The sequence below is a fragment of the Acanthaster planci genome, linkage group LG09 (assembly GCF_054643075.1).
Source record: "Acanthaster planci isolate LZ-2023a linkage group LG09, COTS_SCS, whole genome shotgun sequence".
Lineage (NCBI taxonomy): Eukaryota > Metazoa > Echinodermata > Asteroidea > Valvatida > Acanthasteridae > Acanthaster > Acanthaster planci.
The window spans coordinates 20,067,005-20,091,562 of NC_141785.1; the positions used below are offsets into that span (position 1 = coordinate 20,067,005).

Consider the following 24,558-nt stretch of genomic DNA (forward strand, 5'->3'; position numbering starts at 1 on the left):
AAATAATTTGACTTCTGATGTGCTGAGTGCTATATGGAAAATTGGCCTTATTTTTGTTAAACAACACTTAAAACACGACATGTTCGATATTTTATATGCACTATAGGTCACGTGACTTAGCAAGCACAACTGGTCTATTATCCATATGCCTGTCACGAATGTGCTCCCATGCACAAAAAGCAACATATTTTTACTGTTTGTACCAATTTTACAAGAGTTTTATGTAATGAGATTCTTTTTTTTCCCCCTGCAGTTCATGGTGGACGTCAAGTTGGACCAAGTCTGGCTTGAGTTCTTGTTGGAGTTGATGACAGGCGATCGCCTCCCTCCAAACCCTTACCCTCGCCTCGTCACTGTGCTCCGACAAGCTGCTCACAGGTAAAAAAAAAAAGAAAAGAGGGTTGTTTGTGGCACTAAGATGAACACGACATTACAGCTGAAGTTTGTTTCCTTGTAGTAACTTAAAGAAGTTTCTGTTTGTTCGACATACTGAAGATCTAAGTGTTTTGGATGTATGTAGTCGTTTGTTCTGCCAGTATGTGCATGGTGTACATATGTGATGAGTGTTCTCATCAACTGCACATCTTCAATTTTTGTTCCGTCTGTAGAGAACTGAAGTAGATACGTCATGTGTACATACAGGCATCAATGTAAGAACCAGCTCAAGCATGAACCAATCCAAGTTTTACTCCATTCATTAGCACTACACTTCCTGGTTCAATGTGACATGACACATGGGTACTCTATTGGCTCCGAGCTGCACCAAGAGAGGGCGCAAGTTTCCAAGCAACTGGGGCTGCATAATGGAGATTAATGGTAGTAACTGCGCATCGCTAGTTCACAAATGACTATGGAACGCAAGTGCAACAGTCACATCGCTACCAACAATGTGAATTCGTTTGACCAATATGGCTCTTTTCAACCGATGAGGGGGTGCTTCTGCTCAGGGCACGTAGGCAACACCCTTATGATTTTAAATGCACTTAAGAATCACATAACTTTAAGCAGAAGAACTTACTGATTGACCTCTTCCTCTCAGAATGCAGCTGTGTTCAGAGACCAACTCTGCTCTGTCCTCCAAACTCCTGCATCCAGAGCAGGTGAGACTAGTGGATCACATCAACACCATCCACGGTGTGACCAGCATAGGGGCATATGGACTGTCCCATTGCTCATTGGCTGGGTTGGATGCAGAGCCATTAGGCTTTGTCAAGATTGCCAAACTGACTGACAAATTAGCCAACAGGGAGGTGGCGGCAAGACGGGGACAGTTTCAGGTATACCAAAGACAATAAAGCAGTGATTTTTATGTCAGGTCAAGTTTACTTAATGTTGATTTTGTTTCAAGAAGTTGTCCCTTTTGATAACAAGCAACATGCTGCTTCATCTGCAAGAGTTTAAAATGAGTACAAGCTTCAGAGTATTTCTTTTTATAATTGAAAATGCTTCAAGAATCTCAGGGTATTGAGGAAATATTACTGGCTCAGATTGGTAGGGCTTGCACCCTAGCTGTAGCTTGGTCTTTGACCTCTCACTTGCTTTTATTGATTGACCATTTAAAATGTGATCCAATCTGTTCCTTGCATGATTGAAATAGGAACAAGTCGCATCCCTTTATTGGGAACTTACTGCATGAGCACACAGATTTATGTATCTGGCACAAGACACGCTGAGCATGCGTGACCAATGTCTGTTTGAGTGAAGAGTCTCATTCCAGCCTGTCTCCTCTTGGCCAATGATCTGTGTAGAGTACCGAAGTGTGACGGAACCAGGCAGTGCAGACGACTTGAGTGTGTGCGCATATTGGTTCATGTGCTGGTTCTGCTAGTGAGGTTAGCCGTGGACATTTCTGTTGATTTCAATCAGTGATATGCTGGTAAACACAATTTTTTCTCAGATCGCGGTTAGCCAAGCAATTGGAAAGAACTGTGCCTTCTATGGCCGTCTGGTACCCTACATCAACATACTACATCTCTATGACCATTACTACATCAGAGGGAACATTGGTGCAGATGGGGATGCCATCCAGCTGTATGCCAAACTAGGTCAGTTACAGATCCAGCAATTTTTTGAAGATTTTTCTTGTGAAATGTAGACACAACCTTTGTAATTAGCTGATGTTACTCCTGACCTGGTTCTTATAAGACTAACAATTTGAGTAGGACAGAAGAAGTAAGAAGTTCTTTTTCCCAAAGTCAAATGCCATTGGGGGTTGGTGTGCAGGAGGGTTGGTCTTAGCAGAAACTAGTGGAAGTAGACCACTGAGGTCGATGTAAATTGTTTTCGCATATTGTTCCTAAGATAAGTAGGACAGAGCATACTGTCCAAAACATTGAGTCCTGTCTGCTTCTTTTCAGAACCATACATACGCACAAAAGAGAGATTTTACATAGTTCTACCTCAGACCAACCACTTACCTTGCTCCCTTCAACCTGAAAAATTTCAATGCCCGAGATTGGTTCCAGTTGCTGTCTGTAAGAGTCCAAAATGAGACAGGGGGACCTGGAACCAGTCTCACTTTGGTCATCTTGTTTGGCTTTAAAACTCTACATTTCTAGTGAAGCCTTGATTCCTAAACGTAAACTAGACGAACATCATATGTGATAGATATGGCAAAGAATCCTGATAAAGATCCTGGTAAAGAATCCCTGGCAAAGAATCCTGATAAGGATCCTGGTAAAGAATCCCTGGCAAAGAATCCTGATAAGGATCCTGGTAAAGAATCCCTGGCAAAGAATCCTGATAAGGATCCTGGTAAAGAATCCCTGGCAAAGAATCCTGATAAGGATCCTGGTAAAGAATCCCTGGTAAAGAATCCTGATAAGGATCCCGGTAAAGAATCCCTGGCAAAGAATCCTGATAAGGATCCTGGCAAAGAATCCCTGGCAAAGAATCCTGATAAGGATCCTGGTAAAGAATCCCTGGCAAAGAATCCTGATAAACATCCTCCCTGGCAAAGAATCTGGTAAAGAATCCCTGGCAAAGAATCCTGATAAGGATACTGGTAAAGAATCCCTGGTAAAGAATCCTGATAAGGATCCCGGTGAAGAATCCCTGGCAAAGAATCCTGATAAGGATCCTGGCAAAGAATCTGGTAAAGAATCCCTGGCAAAGAATCCTGATAAGGATCCTGGCAAAGAATCCTGATAAGGATCCTGGTAAAGAATCCCTGGTAAAGAATCCTGATAAGGATCCCGGTGAAGAATCCCTGGCAAAGAATCCTGATAAGGATCCTGGCAAAGAATCTGGTAAAGAATCCCTGGCAAAGAATCCTGATAAGGATACTGGTAAAGAATCCCTGGCAAAAAATCCTGATAAGGATCCTGGTAAAGAATCCTTAGTAAAGAATCCTGATAAACATCCTGGTAAAGAATCCCTGGCAAAGAATCTGGTAAAGAATCCCTGGCAAAGAATCCTGATAAGGATCCTGGTAAAGAATCCCTGGTAAAGAATCCTGATAAGGATCCCGGTAAAGAATCCCTAGTAAAGAATCCTGATAAGGATCCTGGCAAAGAATCCCTGGCAAAGAATCCTGATAAGGATCCTGGTAAAGAATCCCTGGCAAAGAATCCTGATAAGGATCCTGGTAAAGAATCCCTAGTAAAGAATCCTGATAAGGATCCCGGTGAAGAATCCCTGGCAAAGAATCCTGATAAGGATCCTGGCAAAGAATCTGGTAAAGAATCCCTGGCAAAGAATCCTGATAAGGATCCTGGTAAAGAATCCCTGGTAAAGAATCCTGATAAGGATCCCGGTGAAGAATCCCTGGCAAAGAATCCTGATAAGGATCCTGGCAAAGAATCTGGTAAAGAATCCCTGGCAAAGAATCCTGATAAGGATACTGGTAAAGAATCCCTGGCAAAAAATCCTGATAAGGATCCTGGTAAAGAATCCCTAGTAAAGAATCCTGATAAACATCCTGGTAAAGAATCCCTGGCAAAGAATCTGGTAAAGAATCCCTGGCAAAGAATCCTGATAAGGATCCTGGTAAAGAATCCCTGGTAAAGAATCCTGATAAGGATCCCGGTAAAGAATCCCTAGTAAAGAATCCTGATAAGGATCCTGGCAAAGAATCCCTGGCAAAGAATCCTGATAAGGATCCTGGTAAAGAATCCCTGGCAAAGAATCCTGATAAGGATCCTGGTAAAGAATCCCTAGTAAAGAATCCTGATAAACATCCTCCCTGGCAAAGAATCTGGTAAAGAATCCCTGGCAAAGAATCCTGATAAGGATACTGGTAAAGAATCCCTGGCAAAAAATCCTGATAAGGATCCTGGTAAAGAATCCCTAGTAAAGAATCCTGATAAGGATCCTGGTAAAGAATCCCTAGTAAAGAATCCTGATAAACATCCTCCCTGGCAAAGAATCTGGTAAAGAATCCCTGGCAAAGAATCCTGATAAGGATACTGGTAAAGAATCCCTGGCAAAAAATCCTGATAAGGATCCTGGTAAAGAATCCCTAGTAAAGAATCCTGATAAACATCCTGGTAAAGAATCCCTGGCAAAGAATCTGGTAAAGAATCCCTGGCAAAGAATCCTGATAAGGATCCTGGTAAAGAATCCCTGGCAAAGAATCCTGATAAGGATCTTGGCAAAGAATCCCTGGCAAAGAATTCTGATAAAGATCAAGGTAAAGAATCCCTGGCAAAGAATTCTGATAAGGATTCTGGGAAAGAGTCCCTGGCAAAGAATCCCTGGCAAAGAATCCCTTGGTGCAATGCCTGTCTACAGGTGATAACAAAAAAACCCCAACAATTCACACTAAGTAATTGTAGTGGTACATTCGTGCAGCAATGGCGGCCAAAAAGTACATGACTTCAGCACAACACTAAAATAAAGGCAGCAAAATACTCCGGCTAACTTCACAAAATATTGAACAGACTCACCATAGGTTCTGGAGATTTAGGCCCACCATAGCCTTACAGGGCCATCATACTACCGAAGGGCGGACACCCCAAAAGCTGAAATTTCCAGTGACAAATACGTACCAAAACCTGACGTGACACGGAGTCAATGAATGGTTTTCACTGTGGGCCGGAACTAATCGGAAAGCGCGCCTTACTGCCTGGCCATACCACTCATTTACACAGTGAATATTCTTGCACCCATTATGGTGAGGTTTATCAAGTAATAAAGATATTAAATAACACAGGGAGATTAAGTGAAAGTGAAAATAATTAGATTCCTTATACTTACAGGCATTTGTGACAATTAACAAGGTCCCCACATGTGATTGTCATCACCGAACTTATTTAATAAATAGCGTAGGCGAGCGCTTTTGTCCCCGGTGTTAATTGGCTCGCGGTGAATGCCACAAACAGTGGTATAATCTTTCAAAACAATGACAGATTTCCTCCGCTATCGACAACTGAAAAATTTAGACAATTCCCAGCAGCTCAGTCTTTGGTTCCGAGTACGGTCTTTTGTTACAAAGCCCAGCTCTTTTGTCCAATTTTGAGCCCCCCCCCCAGTTTCGTGTATGAAGCCTTTGTGCCAGAAACTGGGTACCCCGGCATGAAGTGGTTAAGACAACAAGAGAAATGTAAATGGAAGATTCAATTTCTTTGGGTTTTATATCATGTTACAGTATATGACTACATCACTGGTGTGATCGCTCAGAACCAGTATGTGGTCCTGGGTGTCTATTTTGATGACAGCGACCGTTATATGAGTGATGAAGATTTGGAGACTGAAAAGGCAACATTCCTCTCACATGTGGTGGATGCAGCTAGGAAGAAAGAAGATGTGTATCTGAAGGTATGGTTTGCTAAGCTGGACAGGATGGGCTGGGCTGGACAGGGCTGGGCTGGGCTGGACAGGGCTGGGCTGGACTGGGCTGGACAGGGCTGGACAGAGCTGGACAGGGCGGGCTGGGCTGGACAGGGCTTCTGTAGGCTGGGCAGCATTGGCTGGCTGAGATACGGGCAGGGCACAACTGGGTTAGGCTGTACTGGGCTACATGGGCTAGGCTACGTGGGCTGGGTAGGAATATGGGTTGAGATGGTGAAATGTGGCTGGGCTGGGCTTGACTTGGCTGGGATGAGGGTTGAGCTGGGTTGATCTGGGCACTGTTGAGATGGACTGGGTTTGGTGCAAAAGTGGGCTAGGCAGGCATGGCAGGGGAGAGCACAGCTTTGCTGGGTTGCATGGGCTTGGGAGGGCAAAACAGGGCTGGGTAGGAATGTGCTACATGGGCTGGGTGCCTTGGCTGGGTGTGGTGCATAAGTAGGGTTAGGACATAGGTTAATCTGTGCTGGGCAGTGGAAGAGACAGTTGGGCTTGGCTGGCATAGATGGTACTCATCAGTAGACCATTTTATTTTGTTCATCTGCCTCTTTTTGTACCATCTGTCTGTTGGTCTCTCTGTCCATTTGTTTTGTAACACCGACTATATCTATACTTTCTCTAGATTTATCAGCCTATCGGCTGGCGCTATCTCTGTATGCACAAGCACTTTGTCCTGCACTATCTATTTGTTGATAACACGGAAGACAGGTGAGTCTACAAAGACCTCTCCGATACTTGATTCAGCACCAACCCATTCCTGACCGTTGTTCCTTTTGCATGATGCACGCAGGCTGTGACCACAAACTGGGAAGTTGTGTTATGAGATCCAATTGTATTTAGGAATCCTTTTCTACTGGTTTGTTACGCCCTTCTTTTAATTGGACCATGATGTATTGTGTTTGTTTTGTCAATTTCCAAACCAGTGATGTTGCATTGCTTCTGTGTAATTGTTTTCCTGAGAACTTAAGTTTGCAATGGTGTGCTGTAGTTGGCAAGGATGGTATTTAGGTTATACATCGCTGAAAACCTCTTCTTTGACAGAATGGTTTTGCGCTTTCGTTCTCTGTTTTGTGCAGCGGAATGCAAAACATTCAAAGTAATAAATCATGAAAAACAACTTACTCTTTATCACTCACAATAACTTATCCCAAATTCCACAGTACAAATGTCACATTGTGTGGACCTTTCCCAGGCTTGGCCATATTGGCGGTGTTTCCTTTTTGGGCAACAAAATCAAACACACTCAGTTCATAATTGTAATTGAATGGACACAACACAGTCATTGCACATTCATGACATATTTGATGGTGATTTATTTTAACTTGTAGATGTTTACTTTTTTTTTTAACTTGTAGGCATGAATGCTTCAGCCCTGATAATCCATCCACTATCTACCAGTTTGTTTTCCTATCGTTGGAAGAGGTAGCATGACTATTTTCTCATTATCAGTAATTACAATGATTTCAATAAAGTTAGAAATCTTGAGCTTTGAAGCTTTTCGTGATGAAGGTAGCAAGTAACTTGGAGGTTTGCAGTAACCATGCAAGGATATCTCTGCGAGTAGGTGTGGTTATGACAAGAACCTGAGGGTATTTCAATGTTTCAGACAGTATGTGTGTCCATCGTCGGGAGTTAGAAAGTTGACATTGATTATATTCCACTTTGTGTTAAATTGTGTGTGAAATGCTCTTAACTCTGTGAATTTAACCAAATTTGGGCAATTTGGGGCCATTTCGATCCAGGACCACTAGTTAACTAGTGGTCGGTTGGTTACGTACCAAGTGCATGTGCAATGAAGTTGAAGTGCCACTGACCCTAGTCAACTGTTGTCGGGTCATATAGGCCAAAGGGGAGAAAAGGTGGCCGCAGGAAGGGCAGAATTGCAAAAGTCAAAGTGAACATAGTCCTTTACTAGTCACATACTGCTTTTCCGGCATGTTTCTTATAACTGGTCCTCTCTGCACTGTGCTATTCCAACTAATTTATGGCAACCAATGACCCGACCAACCTCGTTAAGCCGGTGGCGAATAGTTGACTAGTTTAGTCTAACCGTCGTCGACTAACAAGAGTTAAATGAGAGATAGTCGAACAATGGTCAACTATGGTCCTTCATCGCACTTGCCCACGGCCAGAGTCTTGGGACTATATCACAACTGTCAGTTTTTTTTTAATCGTTCCTCCACAGGCGGTCGCGCACTCCCGCGGAGGCAGACCCAAGCAACTGGGCAACATTGAGGCTACCGCCAACATGAAGCGTGTCAGTGATTATCTCAACAAAGAAATAGAGGGCGCTCTTCAAGAACACCAGGTGGTGCAAGCATATGAGCTAATCATCTGTAACGCACTCATCAGTAAGGTAAAGTACAAACACTAATTGGATTGTCTGTGTCGGTGTTACACACCATAAAATCTTTGGATGGTTGACAGCGAACTTCAGTTTGAATATTCAGGAGCCCAGCTTGAGAAAACCTCTGTAATGTGGGTCACATCATTAGAGCAGCAACTGTAGTCAACTTTTATTAATGTTCAACCACCGGCACCCAACTGATTAATGGTTTGGACTGTGTAATTATAAATAGTTAACCATTTGGAACCAAGCCCAGAGGCATGGTTACACCGCTGGTTATTTATCAATAGCTGATTTCATTTATCAGTACAGACATATCCATTGGCATGAATGTAATTGTGCGCGATGTCATTGAGCAGGTGAGAGTTGCAGTTAATGGAAAAATGTGGCTGATGATGAAATATTGCAAAATATTTCAACTGGGGTCATTTGAGTGTGGTAGCATGCCGCCAGAAGTCCTTGTTTGGCTACGCTTGGAAGAATCTACATGAACTATCTGAACAAAGAGGTCAGAATTCAACAGAGAAACTGCTTCTTGGTTCTAGGCCCTTCAATCTTTCACAATAGACACCAGTAGCAAATCAAGTTTTTTTTCCTTACGTGATAATCATATTTACCAAGATGCCTAACGCAAATATTTATGAAGTTTTTAAAATCAGTCATTCAACAAAATTCTATTTATGTTGAGGAAAGCTGCATATGTGCGACTTTTCTCTCATTTGTGCATTTGAGATAGTATTCTGGGTGCCCGGTATGTTCCTGGAAATCTATTTCAGCAAAACAGCGATCGCTTTGGATGCTGAAATGAAAACCAGCAAGCTGTTTTTGTCGGACTAGTTCAGACTCATTCTGCCTAGCTTACTTGGATTTGAAGAACAAAACAAATTAGAAAGATCCAGTGGCCAATTTCAGAGAGCTGCTTAAGCACAAACTTTGCTTAAGTGTGAAAAAACCTTACTTGATAAATAAGGTTACCAGCCAAAATTCCATGTGATGTTTATTGTTTTGGCGTGGTATTCACCTGTCTTTTGGTTAGCATGACAATCACATACATTTTGAACTGGTAACCTTATTTATCAAGTAAGGTTTTTTTGCACTTAAGCAAATTTTGTGCTTAAGCAGCTCTATGAAATTGGCCCCAGTTTTGTAGGGGGCAGCATCACTGTAAACGCTGCTTCATCTACCTGTTCTTGTTTGCTTTTGGTGTATTGGATAAGATTTCCTATACACATGCCCATAAAGTAGTAGCTTATGGATCATTCCACACAAAACTGGAAAATTTGGCCATGTTGTTTGAGGTCTTTGAAAATAGGCAGTGGAAATACTAAGTGGTTTAATTACCTTTTATTCCACTTTCATTTTTATGGTCAAATTTCTTTTTGTTTGTGAATAAGCCAGTTTGCTATTCCAAAAGCACATGACTAAAACCAAGCATGTGAGAGATTATTCAGACGTGCTACCGAGGTCTGCCCCATCTGTGCGGCTCTAAACCGACTCACGTGCATGCTGTGTTCCCGAATGATATTGCTTTTTTGAAATACTGAAGTGGCTCATTACAATTATTAATGAGGTGGATAACAGCAGGACCAAGTAAAGTTCCACTTTCACACCAAACAGTTCTAATCCAGATTCCTCCATTCAATCCTTTAGGATAAGGAGTTCATTGCCAATGCCTGGAGGGTCCTGCACAGCGTTGCCTACCAACTCAACTACATTCAGATCATCAACAGGGACCTACAGACCTTGGTCCAACATGCCTTGACCTTCCCCAAGAAGCTCGTCAGAGCTGTTCCCTCTAATCAGTCCCTGACTAAGGGGCGGGGGAACAAGACAAAGGGGGAGGCCGAACCAACCAGCCAGGTATTGCTGGGTTGACAAATGCAAAACTCATTACAAAACTAACTTAGTAAAAGCATGTACTAACCTGATTTAACATGGAAATATGAAGTCCTTTTAAGAAGAAATGCAAAGAATTATAGGTCACTTCCTCTAGCTTTATGAAAAAAATTAACAGAGCAATTCAATTTTAATTGGAGTTACAGAATTTTAAGTGGCCATAGCAAAACTCAAATAGTTGTGCCCAAAAATTGTCTGGTGTGCGATTGTTTTGAAAAAACGAACCATGAACTGTCTGTCTGCAACGCTCCAAGAATTTCTTTATTCCTTTGTTTTTGTTTTTCCTTTGCAGGGCCCATTCACTGATACAACCCTCAGCAGATTCTTCAATGCCTACTGCGATAAGCTGTCCAGTATTCTTCAAGACCCCTGTGCCTTTGTCCCCTCATCTCTGGTGGAGATGATCCAGGAGAAGTTGAAGACGGTCACTGATATCAATAACAAGACGAGCAAACATACCCTACGCATTGAGCTTGAGGTAGGGATCAAACCTTTATAAAGGTGCCTTTCTTTTTATTGTTTGTGTCAATTACTTGGCCCTTCTTTAGCACAGGACCAGACTGTCCAATAGGTGTAGTTGGTACTGTGTCTGGGCACTACAAACAATGTGATGGCCTACAAGCAATTTCAGGGCCTATGGGAATACCAAGGAGTCACAAGATATACACAGGTTTAAGTTGTAACTTCTCTCTTTGAATTTTTAATTATGGAAAGGTTCCAAACCTGCTTGTAAAGAGCTTAATGAAGTTTAGTATCAACATGAAATTCAAGGCTCCTGTGCTATGAATTGGTGCTCGTGCCTAGGGCAGAGTAGGGCCTACTGAACACTGGTACCCAAGACCTACAGAACACCATGTGCCTAGGACCTACAGAACATGGTGCCTATAAGAACCTACAAAACACTGGTACCTAGGACTTACAGAACACTGGTGCCTAGGACCTACAGAACACCATGTGCCTAGGACCTACAGAACATGGTGCCTATAAGAACCTACAAAACACTGGTACCTAGGACTTACAGAACACTGGTACCTAGGACCTACAGAACACTGGTACCTAGGACCTACAGAACACCAGGGCCTACAGAATGCTGATGTCTAGGGCCTAACACTGATGCGTAGGGTGTATGGTACACTGGTGCCTGTGAAACACTATTGGGTAGGGCCTACAGAACACTGGGGCCTAGGGCCTACAGATCACTAGTGCCCAGGGTCTACAGAACACTGGGGCCTAGGGCCTACAGAACACTGGGGCCTAGGGCCTACAGAACACTAGGGCCTACAGATCACTAGTGCCCAGGGCCTACAGAATACTGATGCTTAGGGCCTACAGCTCTGCTTGAGCAATCATTACAGTTTTTGATGTTCAGCGTTTCATTTGTCTTTGAACTGTCAGACTGTGGTTACTCTGAAGGAAGTCTATCAGCTGGTACAACCTGTACAAGATTGGACATCATTTGACATTCACCAAGCTGTATCTCAGCATGCTCATGGCAATGAAGCACCACAGGAATAGATCGAGTCGTGCAGAAAACTTTTTGCACCGCCTTCCAACTATCAAGTCTTTGTTATGTTGAACCAGTCGCCATTTCTTTCACAATCCAGTCATTTTGGTCAATATTACAGAGAGGCGTTTTTTTCTTTTGGGGATTTTTTGGGGTTTCAGTTGTCTTTTTTGTTTCAATGTAGTCTCCCTTGGCCATAATAAATTGAATTGGATGGACTTCCAGGACTTAATTATCCATAATTGTTTAACTCTGCAAAACAAGTTGTCCTGCAGGAGTTTTACAATTCTTTTTGCAACTGTTTGAGCGAAACATTCATAACAGTTTGTCACTGTCACCTACGTAGATGGGTATCTCACATATTTATAAGGGTTTCTTTAAAAGTAAGATTGTGTTCTGACTTAAATTTTCAAGTCAGTTTTGAGATGTTTGTGAGAAGTTTACATTCTATTGTGTGATGACCATGTTGGAAGTTTGTAGAAGTTCATTTGTTGATTTTTAATCAACAATCTGATCATAAATTTGTGCAATTTAAAATGCGTTGCTAAAATTTTATTTGTATAAATGTGAGAGATTCTCTGGTTTTAAGAAAAAAATTCCAAACCATTATATTTTATATAAATTTGTTGAGAGCTTCCTTTGAGATTGAGGATTTTAATTATTAAAAATGTAGTAATGCAACATACTAGTTTTGTAGCTGTCAGAAACCACATATAGATAACTTCCAATTTCTACGTATCATCAACTTCACTTGGGGAGCCAGGTTGGCGTAGTGGTTCTTTCCTCGCCTTCCACCCCTGTGGCCCGGGTTTGAATCCCGGCCCCGTGGATTGGGTTTTCAGTCCCTACCCGATTCCGTGGGTTTTACCCAGAATATTCCTGTGGGGTTTTCCTCCCACCTCTAAACTGTAACTGCTTCTCATTGTCTCCTCTCTACAGGTTTCTTCAGGCTTGCGAGCTACAGTGCCTAGGGTGCTTTTGAGGAATTCTCGGTGACATTACCAGAAATATATAATAATAATAATAATAACTTAATAAGGACATCAACCTGCAGATTGCCTTTTTCTGTTTTATTTTCTCAAAAGAAGAATTCACTAACAGGTCATAGTAGTTGCAAGAAAGAGTTGAGATGAAGAATAGCCATTTTTTAGCCATTAAATTAACTATTCTCAAACTTAGTCATGTTTCCCAACCAGCTAACTGTGGTTTTTCCTTCCTTTTTAGCTTATTTAAATAAGTGGCTAATTTGTGTTTTCACGACTGTGAAACTGTGCAAGTCTTTTGTGGTAACAACTGTGAAACCTAATTTTTAGAATACAGTTCAAAAATGACCCTGTCTTTTTGTCAGTGTCACGAGGATCATTGAGGGATAGTCCTTTCAATGATCAGCTTATGTCTTATAGCTTACAAACGTGAAACGTTCACTGCAGTAATTGAGATTGGTTGAGGCACCCCTCTAAGCTGAATAGTTTCTGTGGTTCCAGCTGCATTCCAGTCACATGTTGGCAAGGTTAGCACAAATGGGCCAGACTGAGCGAATTTGATTGACTAAATCTTTATTTCAGGAAGGTTAAGGGGTGCCTGAATACAGTCTCTAGCTGGTGTTAATGTCGTTAAATCTCAATACAAGGAAAAAACACACCTCTATACTGATTATGCCACAGTTTGTTTACGTGTGTTCTTTTCTAAGGTGCTCAGTGGACCTTGGGTCCCCACTGGCTCCACAGGAAGGTAAACATGTAAACAAAGCAAGGTGCCATCAGGGCCCAATTTCACGGCACTGCAATAGTGTACGATTTTGTGCTAACGGAGGCACACTATATCCTCATGGAGACCATAAGCAGTAAACACAACTAAAGGCATGCTAACCTTGGGGGAAATACTTGCTTAAACTTAGTGACCTGTTGATAGAAATCTCTATGTGTGGGCAACCATTGGCACACCAATGCCGAGCACCACCATGAAATTATGCTTAATTTTTGCTGCTAAAGCTAGCACAATTTTTCTGCTAATTGTTAAGCAGCTCCCTGAAATTGGGCCCTGTGCATAGGCTCATTGCCGTTGGCTTTCTCTGCAATATGCGCTACAGTAGAATGAATGAGTTTTGCTGTTCATTCGTACTGGTGGTGGACTTTCAGATCTGTAAAATGCTTGTCGTGTTAAGTTTACACCCAGGGAGTTGTGGATGTCAGTCGTGTGGATGTCAGCCGTGTGGATGTCAGTCGTGTGGATGTCAGCCGTGTGGATGTCAGTCGTGTGGATGTCAGCCGTGTGGATGTCAGTCGTGTGGATGTCAGCCGTGTGGATATCAGTCATGTGGATGTCAGTCGTGTGGATGTCAGCCGTGTGGATGTCAGCCGTGTGGATGTCAGTTGTGTGGATGTCAATCGTTTGGCAGGTCAATCACAAGCTCCTCCTCTTCCTCGGCCGCAGCTGTCGCTGTCTTTGGTTTCACATTGGTGGGAGGGGTCTTACCAGCGGGGGATTTGGCTGTGCCCGTCGGCTTGCAGTCCATCATCTCGCTGAGGGCAGGTGGGGCTTTACTCGTGGACGGGGAGGATTTGCTGGTGGGCACTTGCTTGATGGTTTGCAAAGGTTTCTCGGCAGCCGAAAGCTGGACAGGGGAGGCTTGAGACGAGGAGGGTGGGTGGAAGGGGGTGGGGTACACGGAGGGGTGTAGGTGTGAGGGTGACTTGTCTGTATCCCTGTCAAAACAAAAGGGTCCAAAAGTAGTGACCAACAGAGTTTATTCAATCCAACATGGGTGCTATTTTGGAAAGTCATTTCAGTTGATGTTTTATTGCTAGTAATTTGGACAGGAATAGTGAGAAAGTAAACAAAACATAAACTTGGCAACAAGCAGGACTGATTTCATTGGCTTAGGGCTGTGTCAGAGTATCTTTAATAAGATAAGGTGGCTTAGCATGGCTGCACTCTCCACCACAAACGTTCCCCAAACTGCTTGTGTTTTCAAACTGATGTGCAGCTTCAACGCCCCCCCATCCAGAGTTGCAGTTTGGTTCACAACATGCCTGCTTACAGTCGCAAAGCTACCAACAAAATGAACACTCCCCACCAATATGGTTCTTTTTCAACCGATGAGGGGGTGCTTCTGCTTTTATTAGTCACCACTCAATTGCGAGTGGAACTTGGACTAATGTAGTGCATCTGTGTCCCGTATACTACAAGGCCAAAGGCCGAGTGGTATAGGGGACACAGACACACTACACTATTCTGTGTTCCACAAGCACAATCATGATAATAAATTTATCTGCAAGCAAACTTGACACTCAGTAAAGATGTTATAAGGGCCTCTGTGCGTAAACGTGCCACCTCTGAATTTAAAGTAAATTTTGCAGTTGTGCATTTTGTTTTTAGCGTAAAAATAGTGCAATGTGTTGAGTTGGAACAGCGCGTTACGCGGGGTTTGATATTAACTGTACAATACAGTTATCTATCTCACTGTTTGTTGCCAGGGATGGACCAATCGGAACTGAGAATTCAAGTTTGCCTTAAGATAAATGCGGATAGCTTGCTTACGACTGCAATAACACCACAAAAAGCCAATGACTTCCGGATGGAACTTTTCTATCAGCGCATGGAAATCTGTCTTACTTTTTGTGCTTTTTCTTGCTCTGTTTTTCCGCCTTCTCGCCGGCAGCTGCTGCCGCCAGACCAGCCATCATGAGGGCCCCCATGGCGCTGGAATCCCCGGCTAGGAGACTGGATAACTTGGAAGGGCGTTGGGGGGTTAGGGGCTGTGTGGGGGAGAACCCTGACAGACCAACCCCAGGGAACAAAGACTCCTGAGAGTGCATAGGCAGACCTATAGGAGCAGAGCAGATCCATGAATACAATTTAATGATTTCTTGGGCTTTTGGAAGTTGGACCCAAAATTACAGATATTTTTTTTTTAAGTTTAATCATCCAGATTTGGTTACTCTTTGCACTTTGTAAAATGCCCAAGTGCAAGATTAGTTAACGTGTACAATGTCACGTGTGTTTACAAGATACATCTCCTTGGTCTCAAATTGCCACATCTCACTCAGCAACATTCACAGAATCTCCTTCATGCTTGACCACTTCCTGCCGGGGCAATTTTCAATGTTGATGATGCTGAGCCGGGATATCTATCATTTTTTCTGTTTTCAAAATGCTTTGAATATTCCTATCTTCATTTACTGGACACTTACAAACACGTGAAGGACTGTCTGGTGTCCACTCTAGCCTAACAGACAAAATCTTTTGATGCCTGAGTATTTTAGCCAGGCCTGCAGCCTTGTAAAAGAGCCCAGATTGTGCGCTGTTGTATAACTTTCTTTTGTTCACGAACCTGGCTCCTTTCAACAGGGGCCAGATTAGCATGCAGTTGTGCTGCGTGGCTCATCACTGTGGTGGTGGAGCACTTTTGTCCCTGGTGGTAATCCGCTCGCTCTAAATGCCCCAAACCATGGTATACTGTTTCAAAACAAGGCTTGATCATCTCCACTTTTGAGAGTGAAAAATTTTGGTAATTTCCAGCAGCCTGGTCTTTTGTTCCGAGTACTGTCTTTGGTTACAAGGCCCTGTTCCCTTTGAGTTCGGAGACCCCGGCCATGCATATAAAGCATACGTGTCCGGATCCGGAATCCCTGGCAGGAAGTGGTTAAATTAATTTTGTGTAACAGAAATGATTTTCAACTTTCCTCCAACGAGCACATTTAACTAAACCACAATTCTCACAGAGCGCTTACTTTTCAAATCTCATTGGTAATGATTAAACTCTAAAAATTGCTTCGGAAAAGTGTAACATGTGTGCTTTTATTCCCATGAGGACGTACCTAAACTGACCAGGGGACTTGTTGGCATTTGAACGTTTGGGGAACCGACTTTCATCAGATCCATCAATTTGGAATTCTGCGTGGAAAACAAAATTTCCAAAGTAAACAAATTAATTGTCCAACTTTATTGCAAACAGCATACACCCATTCAAAAAAGTTTATGAAACAACCATTTCAGAAACGGCACGAGCTACGTCAATGTAATAAGCCTATGGAACAAGACCAATTTCCACAAAGCAAAATATATGTCGGCAAGAATAATTCAATGGAGCACCAAGAAACTGCAATGAGACCGCTACCTCCAACTAATGATATATGGCCAGTTTCTTGTGATCGGGACCAGGCACTTACACTCTGAAGTTGCTGCTGCTGCTGCTGCTGTTGTTGCTGCTGTTGAGATGATGTGTAATTGAGGTTGCCTGGGAGGGGCTTTCTGTCACCCCCTAGGAGTGATTTCAGCTGCCGTTGTTTCCTCTTCTTGGCTTTGACTTTGATTGGTTTGGCTTTCTTCTTCTGCTTCTTAGCCTCTGAATTCTGGGGGGCCGGGGAAATGCATGAAACAAGGAACGCTCGGCAAAATGATTCCCTACTGAGTTCAAGCACAGCAAGGGGCTAGGGCATGTATGTCCCTGAGCAAGCTACTTTACAATACTTTTCTATCTATCCCATCAGCCGTAGCGAGGGAAACACACTGTGACACTGTGAGTGATACCAAAAGAATGGAATTCTTGCAAGAGTAATCTAAACAAGAACTTACTCATTAAAATTTCATTCTCTGTGGTTTCTAAGAACCTGAGAAAAACAATCTGATAAAATCCTTCCATTTTATAAGAAAACCTTTACCAAACTTCACTTTGAGTATCTTGGGACTTGAGACTGGATAACTGGATTAGTATAAATTGACTTATATAAGATTGATTGCAACTTTATACTCTCTGCTTGCATGTACCTTCTTGCCTTCTTTCTCACTGTCTGACGACGCTGTTGAACCCGAATCAGAACTAGACCCTTCCACTCGTTCATACTGAAGGAGTCTGTCCAGCAAGAAGCTCTTGTCCCGAGATATCTTCAGCAATTTGCGCTGTGCCCTTCGTAGTTCCTCTTGAAAGCATTCTTGTTCCTTGGATGGTAAAACAACAATATATGTAAACATTTGAAAGAATTCCATTTCAGATGATCACAATTCTTCAGTGTCAAACAAACCAACATTCAAACAAGTTTACTTAGGTATAACTGATTCCTCATTAACCTAACCCTGAAATTCACAGGTATACCTAGCCCCGTTTGGGGGTAATTAACAGGCACTGCATTTAAAACCTGTTAAATTAATGGCGTTTTGACACGTCATGGTCTGATGTGAAACTATTCCCATAAAATCGAATTCTAAACTTTGACAACAGAAGTATTGATGCTAATGTCAAGTTATCACCAAAAGCAACACAGTTGAGTATCTTGAATGAGATCTTTAAACAATGCAGAAATTGTGAAACAGCCCTTGTGGCCACCTAAATGCAATTTGTTTGGAACATTTTTCCATCAAATGTCGTGTTCTTTGCTCTTAATATGACATATTTATGTATTGTAATAGCTCGCCTAGGTTACACCAAATTTTTATTGCATTACAAGTGAGATTGTAATGGGTCATAGCGCAGAAATGCTCAGCTTGCTGCCACGGCTGGTGTCCATTCCTGTTGCATTCAAATCCCACTGTCTTCCGCGGGTATTTCTCCACTGCAATACCGATTTCTAAATCAGTCGTTAGCCTGCTGCATGCTGTAACTGGGCGGCTACAATTTTTTAAAAGAAATTATGAAGACTTACATAAATCAAAAATCTGAGTTTTCTCTTGAGTGCTCTGTACTTAGTTTTGCTTTCAGTCGACATTTTAAATCCTCTTACAACTTCAATACAAGAACTTAAGAAGCAAATAAAAAATAGCCTAGCTTAAGTTTTACGTCAGTTTTACACCAGGTACAAGGTACCCATTCCCAGTACATGTACGTGTACTGTAGCTGTACATGCATGTATAGTACGTATGTACTCTGTACGCGTACACAAGCACACAATATGCGATACAGGGACAGGGAACTAGACAGTCGGTTCATGCTACTGGTATCCGCCATCCAGACTGCTTTTTTGTGCACATAGCTATTGCCAAACAAGTTAAGGTAATGGGTACCAAGTAAAACGTAAGTCGGTCTCTTTTCATCCTACGGGAACTAGATGTAAGCGTGACGAATTTAACGTACAGATTTCAATCAAGAAAAATCAGGATTATTTGGTTATCATCAGGGCCGGAAATTATATGATATATTTGTAAAGTAATTAAGAACCCATAGAAACTTTTCATTTTGTAATAATATTTTTTCAAAGTTGGGTGAAATGTTTCACAAAAATGATTACCGCTACATCACTCACGGTAACTGTTGTACACATCGCATATTAATTTTTTGTACCAAGTAAAATAACTTAATTACTTAGGCATAGGGGCCTACTTAGACTAGTGGATTTTGACCGTTGTTGGCTAAATTTAACTAAACTTCATTTAGCTGGCTACAAGTAGACAGCGCCCTCTTCGATGCATATACACAAATATATTATCTTTTTTTGGTAATGAAACCAAGGATTTCTCAAACATATCAAAACTTGGCACCCTACAAAAGTCCGCTAGGCTAGTCAAGGCACACTGTAGCCAGTATCTCGCAAGCCTGAAAAAACCTGTATAGTCTGACCAGGCTTTCTTCATGGGGTATTCTGGGTAAAACCCATGAAATCAGTTAGGGACTGAAAACCCAATCTACATGTGGACCGAGCTGGGAATCGTACGTGGATGGCAGAGGTGGAAGGCAAGGAAAGAAAGACTATGCCAACCTGACTCCCCAGATAGGCCTAGGCCTAGCCCCATAAATGGGGCCCAAGTAAACTGGACTGCCTCTATACCCAGGGCCCCACACTTATTGACACTTGTGTGCAGTAAAAAGTGGTTGGATGTCAACTAAATTCATTTTTGAGATCTGTTCATTTTTGGTCCCATTTGACAATGTTTGAAAATGGCATTACTTAATTAACCAGTTTTTCCTGTTATTATCATTTTGGTTTTTAGCATGGGAGACGAGACGGTTGTCAAGAAAGGAAAGCCTCACTGCTCCCGTCAGAAATGGCTGACCGGGGGCATACCTCGCTACAGCCGCTCGCAGATGTATGAACGGGCTGCCCGCTACAAGAAGAAACATGTAAGTTTAAGACCACTATTATAAGGGTTCATTCTTTTGTCTTATTGTGGACTTTCCTAAATTCCTCAAGGGCTGTAAAGCCCATATTTCTTTATGTCTTAGCATTCCCCCTATTTTTCCTTTTTGGGAGAGAGGGGAGCAATTCTGTGAACTTGTAAACAAATACAAACACTTATATAATTATGACATATTTTATTTTAAACTTCTTTTTGGTGCCTTGGGATATGGTTAATGCAGCAGCTTGAGATCAGCACAATAAGTTTTGTACCCTAAGAGGCATTCTGTGATACATGAGAGTCAAGAGAGGGAATTATCGTAAAATGTCCTCCTTAAGATCAAGCTCCTTGTTTCATGTTGTGGTTTGAGCCCTTATACCAACTCTCTGTAGACACCCACTGGCTCATTTTGGTGCTCACCTAGAATGTCAATTTGTGTGGAAAGAAAGAGTTGGGCTTCAACACAGATATGCATGAATGCCAACAGTCACTGTTGTGCATGTGTTTTCTACATGGAACTCAAATATGCATGGGTTCAATTGCTGGCACAAAATGACCCAGGGTCTTTTGTGCAGTCCTCTTCACTGCATTTGGTGTACTGCACAATTACGCACATAAAACAGTGAAGCACAGTTGTTGGACAGCACAAAAGTGCAACCTGATATTCCTGTGTAGGATAGTTGGTGCAGTGCACAATATGACACAGCTGTGCATCTTTGTGCGGCTGATTAATTGACCCAAAGAGTGACTTCAGCATAGGAGGGTTAATGTGCTTTTAAAGTTGTGAAATAAAATTACAACTTGCTTTTTTTCTGTCAAAACGCTCCCAAGTGTCAGTATTTGCCTTCTTTTTTTACCTTAGTGAAACCACAGGGGCACAACTCAGTATAGGGACCTTTGAAATCCTGCGTAACCTTGTTGGGTTCAGCATGGTTAGGGTTAACCCTAACCCCTAAGGACAATTGAAATCCTGTATAACCTTGTTGGGTTCAGCATGGTTAGGGTTAACCCTAACCCCTAAGGACAATTGAAATCCTGCGTAACCTTGTTGGGTTCAGCATGGTTAGGGTTAACCCTAACCCCTAAGGACAATTGAAATCCTGTATAACCTTGTTGGGTTCAGCATGGTTAGGGTTAACCCTAACCCCTACGGACCAATGAAATCCTGCATAACCTTGTTGGGTTCAGCATGGTTAGGGTTAATAAGATGATCAGCGGTCACGAGATGACCAGCAGATGTGTAAAAATTTCAGAGATCAAGATTTAATACATCTTATAATCTGTAACTCTGAGTAGACAGCTCACTTTATTCGTAGCTCAAGAGTGTTCTCAGGAAACTCTTGATATTTTGTGTGGAATTGGCTGATTAACAGTCGTACCGATATTTATTTTGGTTACTTCAGGTGACTGTCAAGAAGGAGAGGAAGAGACCTGCTGCCATGGTAGAAAAGGACATTGGTGGAGAAAAGAACGGTGGAAAGCGCCTGGTCCGAGTCCGTAGACTGGTAGGCGAATAGTTTACAGCAGCATGAAATTTGAAGGGCTAACTCACTCCAGACTGGTGCTGACACTTCTGTTTCACTGAAGCTCTGGCAGTAGTAAAGAACTTGAAGTGAACTCAAATTCATATTCCCTGTCTACTAAAAACTGTAATGGAAATCGGTCATGGTTGAGATGCCTCAAACCTTCAGATCTCAATGTGGGTTATTTAAGCCTTAAAAACCACATTTTCTCTGTTTGAAAGCCATGCCTTTTTGTATTTTTAACTCCTGTGATGTGGTCCAGCACGACAGTAATGCAACAATGTAAATATGTTGAATCATTGCAAAGCATCTTGAAATTCCTACATTGCCATTGTCTATTTCTTTAACTATCCAGGCATTGAACTTTCCTGTCTCATTCAAAATCCATGTTGGATTCCAATGACTCATTCAGGGACTTCAACCATCAGGGGACATTAAGCCTTGAAACAGTTTAAGTGGTTGGGCTTGACCTTCGGCAACCCTGCAAAATCATTCAAAACTTAGTGGATTTTGAAGGATGCAGGAGGGTTAGGGTCAGTATCACAGATTAGCAAGTAGAGCATTTTCCCAACATATCCTAGTGCTGCACTTCAAATCTGTATTGCTTTCATAAATTGTTCAGCCCTGCTAGTACCCACCTTTGTGGTCATACCACAGATCATAGGAGAGATCAGACAGCTGTCAAAAAAGTCTCCAGATCTTTTATGTTTGCCAGTTTCACCATTTTCTTGAACTGTTCAGCCTCGCTACTACCCAACCGAGGATCTCCCCAGGAGGCTGAACAGCCGCAAGAAGCCCTTCAGCCAGCACAAGCGTAAGCTGAGGGCCAGCTTGACCCCAGGCACTGTGGTCATTCTCCTGCGTGGGCCTTACAAGGGCAAGAGGGTCATCTTCTTGAAGCAACTGTCGTCTGGTCTTCTCCTCATCAACGGTGAGCTATTGATGGCCAGCAAAGTAGGCTATCCAACCACTGTCGGCAAGACTGGAATGGTTGATATGACCGGTCCAGCCATTGTCAGCTGGTATATGATTAGAGTCAGTCAAACTCTGGATAGCTGTAAATTTGGAATAGCTGTAAATTTGGATCAAACTCAAGGCAGTGTGAAACGGTATTGGTTCAAGTGCCTCCATTGCTGCCAGAGTTCTGTGATTGCAGTAAGTCTGCTAGGCATGAGGATGTCATAAGTGAGACAAGATGGGGTAATAACCACCTTCTTGCTCTTGATTGATAAGCAATGTTGGGGTCAGTTACACTGACTCTCCATTCGGTATCTCTGGTGTATATTGTGATATGTAAACTATTGTTAACCAGTGACGTATGCTAACAGACTGCTGCCAACAGGATTGGCCCGATTGATCGGACCAGCTCAACCACTATCAGCTGGTATGTTAACCCTAACACTCCTCAGTCCTCCAACAGGTAAAGGATTGAGGAGGGTTAGGGTTAACAGTCAGAGTTAGTGTGAAACTGTGGCTAAACTGTAAATTTTGATCAAACTTTAGGCAGCGTGACATGGTAATGGGGCAGTTGCCTCCATTGCTGCTCAAGTTCTATGGCTGCAGCAAGTCTGCCAGGCCTTAGGACATTGCAAGAGAGACGCAACTGCCAAAACTAACAACGCACACTTTGTGATTGCCATCTTGCCAGGTCCGATGAAGATCAATGGTGTCCCCATGCGTCGCATCAACCAAATCTACGTGATTGCCACCAAGACCAAAGTGGACATCAGCGGGGTCAAGATCCCCAAGAGGGTCAACGACGAGTACTTCCGCCGCAAGAAGTTGAAGAAGCCCAGGAACCAAGAGGGCGAGATCTTCGACACCGAAAAGGAGGTCAGACATCGATCCCAGTGGTTTTTTTTTTTTTTTGTTCCGTAAACTCTTAGCTCAAACCTGTCCTTGGTTTCACTTCATTTTCATTGAAAGACGCTGAGCAAGATTGTAGATGGCAGCAATAGTTGTGTAGACACCTTGGCATTGTGCATAATCAATCAGTGGACAGTTACATGGCACGTTAGTACATGTATGTATCACTGTGCACACAGGATTTGTCTATCACTGACTATGGAGTGTGCCATACAGTTCCATCAGTAATGTGAGGTGTCTATTCCGTCCCTTTAAATAGGAGTAGAAAACAAGACCCTTGTCTTTTGTTAAAGTAAAACATTTTCAAAAAGTTTACTCTCTTGGTGTCTTTTTGGGCCAGACAATCAGATATTGCAATAACCTCTTGCACGTAGGGCCTTGGAGGACGCTATGCCTTACCAGTGAGGACTCTGAATAGAGTGAATTGAAGCAAACCATTGGGCAGTCATGACAAATGAAGGATATCACAGAGCATGGGTTAAACCTTGCATTTGACTACAGGACGCTGCCAGCATTTAAATACTTGAATTTGGCTGACCAAACTGAGTTGACAGATTGTCTTGTCTTTTACCCCGGGCCACCTTGCAGAAGTATGTCGTTTCTGAGGAGCGCAAGGAGGACCAGAAGAAGGTAGACACCCAGCTGGTTCCCCTCATCAAGGGAGTACCCAGCTTGAAGGGCTACCTGGAGATGCCCTTCTACCTCAACAACAAGCAGTATCCCCACAAGATGATCTTCTAGAGACAAGCGCTTCTCAAACTCTGGCAAATTCTTGATTTCACATCTGAGGACATTCTCCTAATTCAAGCGAGGATGTTTTCCACACTGCATGGGGAATGTTCTCTCATTACATGTGAGGACATTGAAGAATACTGGCATCGCACTGTTCATCCATTGTTTGTGCATCGTTAAATGGTCATGTTCACTTTCGCTATGTACTCACTGACTTGGATGAGATAAAACTTGACTTGTCCGTCACCTGTGATGAACCGTAAGAGGTTTAAATAAAGTCTATTGGTTAACCAACAAGATAGATTCAGTGTATTGTCTGCTTTATTTTAGTGTGGTTTGAAGTGAGTCTTGTGTGTCAGTGATGATGCTGTAACACCTTAAAATAGGATGGTTGATAAGAAGTCTTTTTGTCAATGTGTCTTAAATCACAGCCCCTCTTGAGATCTTGTAGTCCTTGGGTGTCATCTTTGGAGCAATTTGACAATTATCTCTCAGTTTTTTGAGTTCCCTGTCATAAATAGAGAAATCACACCTTGATTTGAAACGGCCTTAAGAGTTACTGTCCTCTGAACAAAAGGGTGATTCTATAAATTTGAAGCCTGACTTAACTTTTTCCATCACTATTACACCTGACCTGTATAATTACACAAAAGATATCATTCATTGATTTCAAACTTCATGTACACGTATTTTATTTGTTTGGCTAGTGATTTGTATTAATCACGATTGGAAATTAATGTGTAAAATTACAAAATCATGTGCCAGGTTTAACAAGGATAGGAAAAAATGTGACCCCAAATGTATAGAATGATTCCTATGGGTCATTTTTTAGCATTAGGTAGACGATAGTCCTT

General features: G+C 42.4%; 3 protein-coding genes across 5 annotated transcripts in view; 2 read left to right on the forward strand and 1 right to left on the reverse strand.

Moving 5' to 3' along the window:
- LOC110985468 (uncharacterized) overlaps positions 1-12,712 on the forward strand; it is a 26,453-nt gene extending 13,741 nt beyond the window's left edge. For all 3 annotated transcript variants that reach the window (XM_022246507.2, XM_022246511.2, XM_022246509.2), the window contains 10 exons: positions 254-378; positions 1,040-1,277; positions 1,898-2,045; positions 5,588-5,757; positions 6,410-6,495; positions 7,143-7,209; positions 7,973-8,143; positions 9,785-9,994; positions 10,323-10,508; positions 11,426-12,712. In XM_022246507.2, coding sequence (XP_022102199.2) covers positions 254-378; positions 1,040-1,277; positions 1,898-2,045; positions 5,588-5,757; positions 6,410-6,495; positions 7,143-7,209; positions 7,973-8,143; positions 9,785-9,994; positions 10,323-10,508; positions 11,426-11,545 — 1,521 coding nt within the window. In that variant the 3' untranslated portion in view covers positions 11,546-12,712. The remainder of the gene's footprint in view (positions 1-253; positions 379-1,039; positions 1,278-1,897; positions 2,046-5,587; positions 5,758-6,409; positions 6,496-7,142; positions 7,210-7,972; positions 8,144-9,784; positions 9,995-10,322; positions 10,509-11,425) is intronic.
- LOC110985400 (uncharacterized) lies at positions 12,584-18,377 on the reverse strand. Its single transcript, XM_022246395.2, has 6 exons — positions 18,176-18,377; positions 17,304-17,474; positions 16,706-16,888; positions 16,355-16,430; positions 15,150-15,360; positions 12,584-14,239 (listed from the first exon to the last, which is right to left on the reverse strand). The coding sequence occupies exons 1-6, from the start codon at positions 18,236-18,238 to the stop codon at positions 13,918-13,920; spliced, it is 1,026 nt and encodes a 341-aa protein (XP_022102087.2). The 5' UTR covers positions 18,239-18,377; the 3' UTR covers positions 12,584-13,917.
- Positions 18,378-18,491: 114 nt separating this feature from the next.
- rpl6 (ribosomal protein L6) lies at positions 18,492-24,005 on the forward strand. Its single transcript, XM_022246396.2, has 6 exons — positions 18,492-18,579; positions 19,458-19,587; positions 20,987-21,088; positions 21,848-22,037; positions 22,755-22,939; positions 23,561-24,005. The coding sequence occupies exons 2-6, from the start codon at positions 19,459-19,461 to the stop codon at positions 23,711-23,713; spliced, it is 759 nt and encodes a 252-aa protein (XP_022102088.1). The 5' UTR covers positions 18,492-18,579; position 19,458; the 3' UTR covers positions 23,714-24,005.
- Positions 24,006-24,558: the final 553 nt, after the last annotated feature.